Genomic DNA, 13,357 nt, shown 5'->3' with positions numbered 1-13,357 from the left:
TAACCAAGCCATTATGGGGGAGAATGGGGTATCAAATACACTGTGATTATAATAAAATTGCTTTATTATCACAGTCAGCATTTCATACATGAACATTCTACACATACTGTACACAAATACACACAATTCTTTTTTGTTGTGAACATGGATGGAGGTTGCTGCTATCCTCAAGAACAAGGTATTGTTGTGTCAAGTCTAAAATGGGCCTTCAAGTTATGGATCAACTTTGCAAATATTGTGCACCTTTTACTCCGGGCTTGTTACTCAAGACCTTGACCCTTCTTCAGGCAGGCATCCATTCCTCAGCCCCCATGCATGCCCTTACTGTTACAGTTCATCTCAGTCCACTCACTCACCAACCTCTGTCTGTCTGTCTTCTCCGTTAGGATCTACCACCTCCCCCTCCTCCTCCTCCTACTCCTCCTCCTCCTCCATCCCTCTGTTCTCCGGTGGACCCATAGGCCCTTATTCATTCTCTCCTGTCCATATGATCTCTGCAGTCAAACAGAAGAGCGCCTTCGCCCCTGTCGTGCGGCCACAGACCTCCCCGCCCCCCACCTGCACCACCACCAATGGCAGCAGCCTACAGGGTGAGCATCCCACCCCTCTCCTGCCTCTCAGACCCGCCCACTTCTGCCTGGGTTATTGTTAGAAAGGGCGTTGTCATGGAGACCCTGTAATGCTAGAATTCACATGACATAATGATGTGGCCTGAGGTAGTAGTGGATTGAAGGTCAAAGTTGATCCATAACTTCTGGCTCTTGGTAAAGTAGATTTTGGAATCTGAGTGACTTTTCAAAACATTCATCACAATCAAATAATTTGGCTGAGAATCTTTGTTGACATAGAGTGACTGATTATAAGTCAATGTAACATGACTGGAAAAGTTATTATATTTGAAAAATATAATTTTGTCATTCTTAGGTTTTGCAGCAAATCCATATGCATATCATAATTACCTCAACACACGGCTTTTCATTTAAGAGGGTGTGTAATGATTTTCTATGGGATATGTATCCTTACAACATTATATTACCGTTTTATCGATGCAAAATGTGTTATGGATACAAAACGTCTCCCCACTTTATTAGGTAACCAGCGTGTCTGTCTTTCAGCCATGGCAGGTCTAATAGTCCCACCTATGTGAAGAGGGCCTTCTGCCAGATTGACCACATCTCCACTAGCTCACAGAATCTCTACAACATCAGCTTAAATCTCATCAACCTCCAAAACAGGACCATCAAGCCTCTTCTCTCCTGGAAACAGAACAGCACAACAAAGAAAATCCAAGTAACCGGAAACCCGTAAAATTACGCTAGATTATCTTTGTGTTGGTTCAGTAGTTGACTTCATCGTCACTTTCTGTGTTTTGCATTTTGGGACTTGTAAGCCATTCCTTGCCCAACAGGTAGCATTCCCACATAGATATGTATGAAGGGTTAACTAATCTGAAAATATAGCAATGTGAATAATAAACTGTGGTTTATAAAGGCAGGTAGTTACTCCTTGTCGTGTAAGCATTGTCCTGCGTCCTACAATGTTAATTTGCATGTCTGAAAAACTATTTTGACTGGATCTTCTAATGAACCTAGTTCATTGTCAGTCATATAACCACTGTGAGCAGGTAGAGTCTTAAGGCCTACAGTTCAAAACTGTCAACTATGGAAAAAGTGCAGAAGCCATGAATATCCAACACTCTGTCAATTGTCAGACTCAAAATCGATGGGAGTTTCAATGAGAATCCCCCACAATGTCTATAAAAAATCCTCTTCAAAAAGACAACTGATATCTAATGTCATAGTCTTTTAGCGTTTTCATTTGTGTACCATAGCTTTTAATAATGTACGTTTATCATATCTGAAGGAAAATGCAGTAATTTTCTAATCTAACGAAAGGGTTGGCACACATTCTGCCAAGGAGCAAATAGCAAATGTTGTACTAACAGCCCGAGGTTTTGAGGTTAAAGGGTTTTAGATGTCTACCATTTTTGAAACATAGTACAATAGATATATTTCCGGGTGTGTTGATTGGTAGATTTTAACCAGAAATGCTTGCAGCAGTTTTAATCACATTTAGGTACCAGATTTCTTGTTATTCTTCTGATTGTGCTTATTTTGTATGTATTTATAAAGTATGTTTTCGGATTCCTTTTGTGATTTAGGCCTGAATGATAGTCTTAAATATATATGTAAACACATTTGATGTCTTAATACCTTTTAGATATTGTAAAAAGAGTGACACAAGGAGAGGAACAACCCTTTTGTAAAAACTAAAAAAGTCAAACATGACATGGTCACCCTGTCTTTTAAAGCAGGATATACGCCCCACCACTTTTGTATAAAAATGGTTTTCCGATACTATATTTAACTTTTTTTGTATACAGCATTTGTGTTTTCGCCAGTTCTCCTTGTCCTTTGTGTATTATTGTGAAATGTGTATTATCATGGTTATTTCTTAATGCACTATTTTAGTTGGGGCACTTACAAGAGCAATGCATCTTCTTAGCAAGCAAGAAAAAAAATATCAAAAAGGAAAACAATTACAAAAAATGGAGAGAAAAAAAATTACAAAAGACAAAGGCTAGTACAAATATGCACCAAGATGTTTTTTTTGTTTTTTTTAGCCATTCTTCGATTCACATTTTTGTCATTGTTTTCATGTGAATTTCTCTATTTCAAAAACTCTTCCATCGTAATCCTCCATACTCCTTACTTAAAATTTTAGGTGTATCCATTTTTTGTTCCTTGGTTAGAATTCAACTCCTTTCCCATCTTAACTACGGACCCAAGCCTATTCCTTGTTTTTTGGTGATAAGGAATGTAATACACATGCCTGAATCAGCAGCGAAGTTGAAACTCAAGTACACCCTCCAATAACTGCTGTAGAGGGACCACTCAAGTGTAGGGTTCACCGATCTCAAGGAACCTTCCATTGATGTTAGTGTTGTTGGTGGTGTTATTGTCGTTGCATACAATCTGTATCATGTACTTATGCAATTTGTATTTCCTGTAATGCAAGCTATCGCTCCACATTTCAGTGGAATGGTTTTGAACCGTAAAAGAACACAAGACATAATTGATGCCTTACGATAGAACATGCTCCAATACAATGCATTTTCATTATTTTGATACTCTAATTGAAGTGTGGTCTTAGAATTTAAAAAAAATGGAGTTATGCTGTTGCAGATTTATTTCTTCCTCATTTTACCAGGTGAGTTGACTGAGAATACGTTCTCATTTACAGCAACGCCTTGGGGAAAGTTACAAAACACAGTAGAAATACATAGATGTCTAAGAATTAGTTACAACTGTCATTCATTTGATGGTTTTGAATAATCATTTGAGCTGCAGTGGATGTAGTTTAAACTAGGATATGTTGGACGATACATCCTCCAAATTTCCACATAGCCTGTGTAACATAATGATAGTGGACAATAGGTCACAAAAATCAATGATGCGCCTGATTAAACCTTTGATTTTATGCAAATTCTGTGCAGTGATTGACATAAATCAGCTATCATCGGGTGGCATCAACATGTAGTCATAATGTGGGCTTGTGAAGAAAAAAAAACTGAAGGGAAAATCTGTTGCACCACTTTGAGAGAGCCATTTTTCAATTACGAGATTCAAGGCCAGCTCATAGAATGTCATCTGAATTCAATATTATGGACTTCTAAACCCATTTTCAATGAAAACACAAGTTTTCTCTTCGAGTTAAATCTTGGCTGACTTCTCACTATCCTCCCCTTCACCCCCATGTATCCATTCCATCCCTATACTGAGTTTTCAAAATATAGCTTGCAAAATATTTTTTTGTTTGTTATAGTTGTAGAAAGCTTGCTTTTTGCTGCCCTGGTTTTCTGCAGAGGTTTTTTAAATTGTGAAGTGTACTTTCTCAATGTTTAATTCAATAAGAAAAGGGGAGAGGTACTGCATCTTTGTCAAATATGAAATGTACCATCAAAGTATACTCTATCAAAGCACAATGTTTAATTAATGTCTTTAAAATACAAAAGGGGGGTATCTCCCCCGCTTTTCCTTTTCTGTCTTTGACCATGCTGTAAATAGATGCATGTTTTTTTCTGTGATCCAGTGCTTTTTGTACAGAAACAGACTAATAAAGAATACATTTGGCTTGAAAACTGTCTTGTATTGTTGATGTTCTAGGTTCTGCATTGGAGTTCATTTTGCTTAAGAGTGGCTTATCTACAAATCTACCATAATCTATTCCCTCACATAGCAGGGGGCAACAGGAATCAAACCAAGTACTCCTAGCTTAATAAGAAACTTTCCATACAAGCTCATCCTTCAAAAGCTTCAACCTTTTGGATGCTAGTCCTAGCCAACACTCAGTCTATGGGAGATATGTGCGCAATAGCCTCCAAAGACCACATTTTATGATGAAAATCTTGGCTCTCAAATCCTCGAACTGGGCTTCTCAGATGACATATTGACCGGTGCATATCTGAATCAATCATTCAAAGTCTGAGTAAGAGCAACAATTCCTCCCTCTATAAATGATAGCATAACATCAGGAAAAAAGATAATCTCGATGGTTGCAAGCCTGGAGGTTGACTCTTATGTGTACTAAACTGTACAAAGTGACTTCATCACTTCAAGGCACTGCACAGAGAACACATAAGATAATTGTATTGTGCACGCTAGCGTGCATGTTTACAAGAGTTAATGGGTTTGTGTGTATGCATACCCGTTTGATACTGTGTGCACTGTGCACAGGCTTCCTCAGAGGTCGTAGGGTGTGGCTGTTTCCTGAGATAGCTGCCCTTAACTCTTCCCGATAGCTCTTTTTGATGCAATTAGAGTAGACCAGCAGAGGTCTTTATCAAGTCTGCAGCCCCTTAATAGGAAGTCTGCTTCCAATCTTTCAAGCACGTAGGAGGATCACAACATAAGTTGTCTAAGAGACTTAGCATCCGAGGCTGCAAACGGCAATGCCGATTAGACACCATTAGCTTTCTCAGACACAGGTTGTGAGTAATTAACCCTACTTTGGTAGTCAGCAGTTTCTTGATGAGTTTTGATGACTCTTTGTTGTTGGTATACAGTCATGGCCAAAAGTTTTGAGAATGACACAAATATTAATTTTCACAAAGTCTGCTGCCTCAGTGTCTTTAGATATTTTTGTCAGATGTTACAATGGAATACTGAAGTATAATTACAAGTATTTCATAAGTGTCAAAGGCTTTTATTGACAATTACATGAAGTTGATGCAAAGAGTCAATATTTGCAGTGTTGACCGTTCTTTTTCAAGACCTCTGCAATCCGCCCTTGGCATGCTGTCAATTAACTTCTGGGCCACATCCTGACTGATGGCAGCCCATTCTTGCATAATCAATGCTTGGAGTTTGTCAGAATTTGTGGGGTTTTGTTTGTCCACCCGCCTCTTGAGGATTGACCACAAGTTCTCAATGGGATTAAGGTCTGGGGAGTTTCCTGGCCATGGACCCAAAATATCGATGTTTTGTTCCCCAAGCCACTTAGTTATCACTTTTGCCTTATTTGTATTGCTCTTAAATCTTTTTAATGAATTTTAATCTTATTAACACTTTGTTCTAGCTAGCTATTTGTGTAGGTAGCTATCAAGTAAACACAATGGTGCTCCATCATGCTGGAAAAGGCATTGTTCGTCACCAAACTGTTCCTGGATGGTTGGGAGCAGTTGCTCTCGGAGGATGTGTTGGTACCATTCTTTATTCATGGCTGTGTTCTTAGGCAAAATTGTGAGTGAGCCCACTCCCTTGGCTGAGAAGCAAGCCTACACAAGAATGGTCTCAGGATGCTTTACTGTTGGCATGACACAGGACTGATGGTAGCTCTCACCTTGTCTTCTCCGGATAAGCTTTTTTCCAGATGCCCCAAACAATCGGAAAAGGGATTCATCAGCAAAAATGACTTTACCCCAGTCCTCAGCAGTCCAATACCTGTACCTTTTGCAGAATATCAGTCTGTCCCTGATGTTTTTCCTGGAGAGAAGTGGCTTCTTTGCTGCCCTTCTTGACACCAGGCCATCCTCCAAAAGTCTTCGCCTCACTGTGCATGCAGATGCACTCACACCTGCCTGCTGCCATTCCTGAGCAAGCTCTGTACTGATGGTGCCCCGGTCCCGCAGCTGAATCAACTTTAGGAGACGGTCCTGGCGCTTGCTGACTTTCTTGTGTGCCCTGAAGCCTTCTTCACAACAATTGAACCGCTCTCCTTGAAGTTCTTGATGATCCGATAAACGGTTGATTTAGGTGCAATCTTACTGGCAGCAATATCCTTGCCTGTGAAGCCCTTTTTGTGCAAAGCAATGATGACGGCATGTGTTTTCTTGCAGGTAACCATGGATGACATAGGAAGAGCAATGATTCCAAGCACCACCCTCCATTTGAAGCTTCCAGTCTGTTATTCGAACTCAATCAGCATAACAGAGTGATCTCCAGCCTTGTCCTCATCAACACTCACACCTGTGTTAACGAGAGAATCACTGACATGATGTCAGCTGGTCCTTTTGTGGCAGGGCTGAAATGCAGTGGAAATGTTTTTTGGGGATTCAGTTCATTTGCATGGCAAAGAGGGACTTTGCAATTAATTGCAATTCATCTGATCACTCTTCATAACATTCTGGAGTATATGCAAATTGCCATCATACAAACTGAGGCAGCAGACTTTGTGAAAATGAATATTTGTGTCATTCTCAAAACTTTTGGCCACGACTGTACAGTGCTTGTTAGTAAGAGCCTTCACCCAAAGCCTTCTAGTGCACGTCCATAGAAAACCAGAAAGCCATCTCCCAGAACCCAGAGTCCTTCTCCTGTAAGCCTCCGGTACCAGAGCCAAAACACATCTCGACTCTGCCAAGTGAGGGCGGAAGCTGAGCAGCCCAGGCTATATAAAACATGGCCACCATCCCATAACAAGTGGTTCGTATCGTAGAGAAGCCATTAACGGGTTTGACATATTTGAATGAGAGTGCTCCATAATACATGACCAGGGTTTCCTCTGTAAAGATTTCATGTAAAAAAGCTTCTCAATCGGCGCTAGGCTGTTGATACTTGAAGGTTGTGCGGTCACACTCTGAAAGAGGAGGATGTTGTAGTGTTTCTGGGTGATTTGGCGAGCAACACATAGGGACTAAGTAATGCATCTGCTAGAAGGGGGAAGGAGGGGAAGAGAAAGCTTCCACAAAGAGGCCAAAGCCTGACCCCTATTCAAATGACCGCCATGTTGCACCTCAATACTTTCTGGAAGCCTCTTTTCCTATCATCTAATCACTTCAACCTTGCTGATCTGAAAGGACTGGATGGGTGTTAACAAGAGGGAACAATCGACCTAGGCTATCAAATTAGATAGCCATAGTTTTCATAGTACAGAACGCAATCATTTTAATCATAGTTCTAATAGATTGTGTACAGGTGTGTTTTGTTTCGGGGTTTGAGCTGAGTGAATTAGGTGACATTATGACACTCCACAACACCATACATCTGCATTCCGAAATGTTGAAGTATTAGACCATTTCTTGTGTGTGTGTTGATGTCATGGTGACACCGCAGGCCTGGCTTTTTTGGGCTGGGGAGGTAGCGAGGGGGGGGGGGGGGGTGATAACAGTAAAACGGCACTCAGGACTGACGGGGGACTGTAAGTCATCTAGCGCAGGAAGTGCTTTGGGCCTCAGCCCGAGATGACATCGGAGCCCTCCGCCAACTCTGCACAGTTGAGAAGGTATGTAAATCACCCGTACAAAAGTTCAACCTAGCCAGCCATGTTTCCTGGGAAGGACTGATGCTCGAGGAGCTTTGGAAATATGATGTTGGCCCATCAAAACCATGTGTTGCACAACCTCTGCACTGTCAAAAAAAGAGCACATATTTCAGTGTGAGGTTCACTGATTTTCTCATCTTTTGGAGTAAGGTTAGAGAGTTGGAGTCTGAGTGTTTAATAGTTAGTGATTCCCTCAAGCTTTTGGTACTGTGACAATGTGACAAAGCAAATTGTATTCACAGGTGTGTCGTTATCTTTATAGCCTATGACATGTCTGAGTAGGAAATGCATACGGCCCGAGGCCCCAGGGGTTCTATAGTCTGGGATTGGAACCTGCTTCTGTCCAATCAGAGGATGGGGTTATTGTTTATGGTAGTAATGGACAAATTGTAGTATTCATTTATTTATGACTCTATTCAATCTGTATAGGCGAAGGATTACAGATTCCGCAAAATAAATGTAAAGTTAATTTCCGATTGAGCCGCCATATGAAGCATTTACTGTGAATGCAGCCTCTGCTAATGCAGGAACATTGCCTTTAAATTTCAACCATCACTCTGTAAAGCTGAACATCCGTGATGCGCATTAAATAGAGCATACAGTGTATTACAATGATAGTAACATCCACAGTAGTATATCAATATTATTACTAAACAATGTAATACTTTTTTGGGAATGGAGGGGTCTACTAAGATGTTGTTATACCGTGGATCATTTAGTTCTTTGATTTAGGACCCTTTTTCTTTGATTTAGGACCCTTTTAGGACCCTTGACTGTAGGTCTAAAAAATAAATCTAGAACAATGATTTGATGAAACATTGAATTTGGCCTATTATTAGCCAATAGAAACACATTGAATAACACATATGGTACCGGTCAAAAGTTTGGACACACCTACTCATTCAAGAGTTTTTCTTTCTTTTTACTATTTTCTACATTGTAGAATAATAGTGAATATATCAACATTATGAAATAACACATATGGAATCATGTAGTAACCAAAAAAAGTGTTAAACAAATCTAAATATATTTTATATTTGAAATTCTTCAAAGTACCCACCCCTTGCCTTGATGACATCTTTGCACACTCTTGGCATTCTCTCAACCAGCTTCACCTGGAATGATTTTCCAACAGACTTGATGGAGGTCCCACGGGGTCCTGAGTGGCACAGCGGTCTAAGGCACTGCATCTCAATGCCAGAGGCATCACTACACACACCCTGGTTTGATTCCAGGCTGTGTCACAACCGGCTGTGATTGGGAGTCCCATAGGGCGGCGCACAATTGGCCCAGCGTCATCCAGGTTTGGCCGGTGTAGGCCGTCATTGAAAATAAGAATTTGCTGACTTGCCTAATAAATAAAGGTTAAATATTCATTTTAAAAATGGCTGCTTTTCCATCAATCTGCGCTCCAACTCATCCCAAACCATCTCAATTGGGTTGATGTTGGGTGATTGTGGAGGCCAGGTCATCTGATGCAGCACTCCATTATGCTCATTCTTGGTCAAATAGCCCTTACACAGCCTGCAGGTGTGTTGGGTCATTGTCCTGTTGAAAAACAAATGAGAGTCCTATTAAGCGCAAGAAAACCAGATGGGATGGCATATCGCTGCAGAATGCTGTGGTAGCCATGCTGGTTAATTGTGCCTTGAATTCTAAATAAATCACAGACAGTGTTACCAGCAAAGCACCACCATCCATCACACCTCCTCCTTCATGCTTTACCGTGGGAACCACACATGCAGAGATCATCTGTTCACTTACTTTGCGTCTCACAAAGACACAGCGTTGGAACCAAAAATCTCAAATTTTGACCAAAGGACAGATTTCCACCGCTCTAATGTCCATTGCTCGTTTTTCTTGGCCCAAGCAAGTCTCTTCTTCTTATTGGTGTCCTTTAGTAGTGGTTTCTTTGCAGAAATTTGACCATAAAGGCCTGATTCACGCAGTCTCCTCTGAACAGTTGATGTTGAGATATGTCTGTTACTTGAACTCTGTGAAGCATTTATTTGGGCTGCAATCTGAGGTGCAGTTAACTCTAAAGAACTTATCCTCTGCAGCAGAGGTAACTCTGGGTCTTCCTTTCCTGTGGTGGTCCTCATGAGAGCCAGTTTCATCATAGCGTTTGATGTTTTTTTCGACTGCAAATTTTCCGTATTGACTGACCTTCATGTCTTAAAGTAATGATTTGGCTGTCATTTCTATTTTCGTTTTTGAGCTGTTCTTGCCATAATATGGATTTGGTCTTTTACCAAATAGGGCCATTGTCTGTATACCTCCCTATCTTGTCACAACACAACTGATTGTCTCAAACGCATTAAGAAGGAAAGAAAATACACAAATTAACTTTTAACAAGGCACACCTGTTAATTGAAACGCATTCCAGGTGACTACCTCATGAAGCTCATTGAGAGAATGCCAAGAGTGTGCAAAGCTGTCATCAAGGCAAAGGGTGGCTACTTTGAAGAATCTCAAATCTAAAATATATTTTGATTTGTTTAACACTTTTTTGGTTACTACATGATTCCATATGTGTTATTTCCTAGTTTTGATGTCTTCACTATTATTCTACAATTTACTTTACTTTACCTTTATTTACCTACAATGTACAAAATAGTAAAAAGAAAGAAAAACTCTGGTGTGTCCAAACTTTTGACTGGTACCGTACATTGAAAAACAGTCCAAAAATGAATCAAAAGGACATATGGTTTGAGATGTCTGAAATGCATCTGAGAGATCTAGGAAAGCATCAGGAACAACAACCAAAAAACTACAAAAAGTTGTGTAACCATGGTTCCAAAAAATGCTATTCATTTCCACAACATTTTCACCAGTCTATAGTGGGTTTCCTTTAGACATGTCTCTTGAAGCTTGTGGAGCAAAACGTTCATGTTCGTGAGAGTCTCAAGCTTTTGATGGTGGGGTCATAATTAGTTTGTACCTCAAACCGTTCGAACTTGACATCAGTGACTTGAGACGAGTCCCATGAAGCGTGTGGGTGTCGTAGAATAAAACAGAGAATATGGTTGTATTCGTGAGCTTCTCAGCTTTCTAGAACTGGGTCCAAACCATTTGGATGCTACCGACAGTTACGTGTGAAGTCTCTAACTTAAATAGATGGATTTTGATGCTGATTTTGTATCATTATGCTGATTATATCAACTCTAGGGGATTTTCATTCACTGATGCCTCCCCCCTACTACCACACACACACACACACACACACACACACACACACACACACACACACACACACACACACACACACACACACACACACACACACACACACACACACACACACACACACACACACACACACACACACACACACACACACACACACACACACACACAGAGCTCTTAACAAGCATGACAAGTGTTACTTGATCATGTTAGTGAATATGCCAAAAGGCCAAACCACATTTAGAAAATTATGCTGATATATAGCCTGTACCAGCACCATTTCCCCCACCGGCTGGTATAGGCCTGTCACGCTCCCGTGACTTACCTTCTGCTTCTTCTTCTCACTGAGGTCAATGGTGCATGGACATCCCCACAGGGTTGAAACCTCAGGGTACATTTTACGGATCAAATTGTGTAGTTGAGGGTCATATCGTAACTCTTTCGTAACTAGCTTTACCACCCTGTGTTATTACGATTTACTCACTAAAATAGTTACTGCTCGCTATGAGCCTGAAACGGGGGATTTCATTTAATTTAATATGAAACTTTGTTTAATCTATTCACTAAAAGTCAAACTGAAAAATTTAAATAATAGGATTCGTCGGCAATGTCCTCAGCAATTGTTTTCTGTGCTTGCTAGCTAACGTTACATCTGGAAAATGTTAATAAAATGTTAATGTTTCCTTTACTATTCTATGTTGTGTCCGTATCAAGTGGTTTGTGATTGGGGAAATAGAAATGACATAAAATGAATACATAGACCTTTAATGTTGGTGTTATAGATATGTTCATTAATCATTATTGTCTTTTCTCTTAAGTGCACATACGGTGTCCTAACGTTTTTCCATAATTTCCTTGTCATCCCCTTCAAAAGAATTGCTCCCATTTCTCCATTCCTTTCAGCGTATGTATATGCTGTATTTTATACCATCTATTGTATCTTGTCTATGCCGCTCTGTCATTGCTCATCCATATATTTATATGTATATATTCTTATACCATTCCTTTACTTAGAGTTGTGTGTATTAGGTATTTGTTGTGGAATTGTTAGATTACTTGTTAGATATTGCTGCACTGTCGGAACTAGAAGCACAAGCATTTCGCAATAACATCTGCTAAGCATGTGTATGTGACCAATACAATTTGATTTGATTTGATTTTCATGATCGTGTTATGACAGTATTATGAAATCGCACTTTAAAATGGAAGTGTTTTGTATTATCAAGTCATTTCAAATGGTTCTAAATGCAGTCAGCTGTGTGTGTAAGTTTAGGGCAGGGCAGGGTTCTTGATGGTTAGTGTCACTGTATCACTCAGTGATCCCTCAGCATGGCTCTGGGATGTTGCTACACAGGACCTTAGTGAAACCCCCGGGTAGGAAACCCAACCTCATAAATATGGAGCAGAGCAGGGGCAGTGCTCCGTTTCTAATGGCCCCCCCTGGAGATCCACAGTCACTCTCTCAACAGTTCCCAGGAACCATGTATGTGAGCGGAGAGGGAGAGAGAGAGGGGGGGTGGAGCGAGAGGGAGAGAGAGAGAGAAAACGTCCTTTGTTTGGTTTTGCTGTGACTTTTCCCCCCTCCTCCCTAGGACCTCAGTGAGATGTTTTCTCGAAGACAAGAAAAGCAGAGAACACCTCCCAGAAACAAAGGAAACAAAAGCAGAAGAGTTTACACCTGTTTCCCTTTTTCATCTGTCTTCATCTGTCTGAGGGAGGCAGGATGTTTAGCTTGGCTGCGACCTGCCCCATGACTTAATCCCTGGGTGATATTGTTAAAGTTTTTTTCAAGAAAATAATGAAAACCAAATGCAGCGTGGGACCCCGTTTAGATTTTCAGGGCCTGTACTTTAACAATGTTACATTTCCAGCTATTGAGGCCAAATAATTCAGTTATGTTTCCCTTGTAATATTATGCCAAACATGAGATCTTTACTTTGTCAAATCTGGTAAGTATCAAACCAACTGTATCAATAGGAAAACAGTTTTAATAAGCATTCCCAGAAGAGAGCTGAGAAACACCTCTCACCTGGAAGCTATTAAAGCCGACAGGAAATGGAGGCAGAGATCGAGTGCTTCCCAATAATCTGTATCCCCCTGGAGAATGAAAATATGTAGATTCATCATAAAACATTTCTGAGAGGTTGAATTGTAACAGAAGATAAAAAATCACCACAGACAGCTGGGCACCCAAGGCCCTCCAAGATTATTATCGCACAAACATCTGCAGACATAACTTTTTCATATTTTATCTGTGACTTTATATCATCACTTTTGATATCCATAATGTGAACTTACGTTTTCCAGATGGACAGCTATTTTTCCCATCGGTTTGGCAATGTCTCGGTAATATTTGCCCTCTTCGCTGATAGATTTAGACTGCATCCATTAAATTATGACTCGCGCTAAG

General features: G+C 40.4%; 1 protein-coding gene across 8 annotated transcripts in view; it reads left to right on the top strand.

Moving 5' to 3' along the window:
- LOC106611650 (transcription factor COE3) overlaps nt 1-4,141 on the top strand; it is a 96,983-nt gene extending 92,842 nt beyond the window's left edge. For 2 of the 8 annotated variants that reach the window (XM_014212078.3, XM_014212077.3), the window contains exons 15-17: nt 387-590; nt 925-987; nt 1,116-4,141. In XM_014212078.3, coding sequence (XP_014067553.1) covers nt 387-590; nt 925-983 — 263 coding nt within the window. In that variant the 3' untranslated portion in view covers nt 984-987; nt 1,116-4,141. The remainder of the gene's footprint in view (nt 1-386; nt 591-924; nt 988-1,115) is intronic. The other 6 variants (XM_014212084.3, XM_014212079.3, XM_014212085.3 and 3 more) reach the window with 4 other exon arrangements.
- Nucleotides 4,142-13,357: the final 9,216 nt, after the last annotated feature.

This window comes from Salmo salar, chromosome 09 (genome assembly GCF_965601325.2).
Source record: "Salmo salar chromosome 09, fSalSal1, whole genome shotgun sequence".
NCBI lineage: Eukaryota > Metazoa > Chordata > Actinopteri > Salmoniformes > Salmonidae > Salmo > Salmo salar.
The sequence above is the reverse complement of the archived record's forward strand: the minus strand, read 5'-3'. Positions and strand labels throughout refer to the sequence as shown.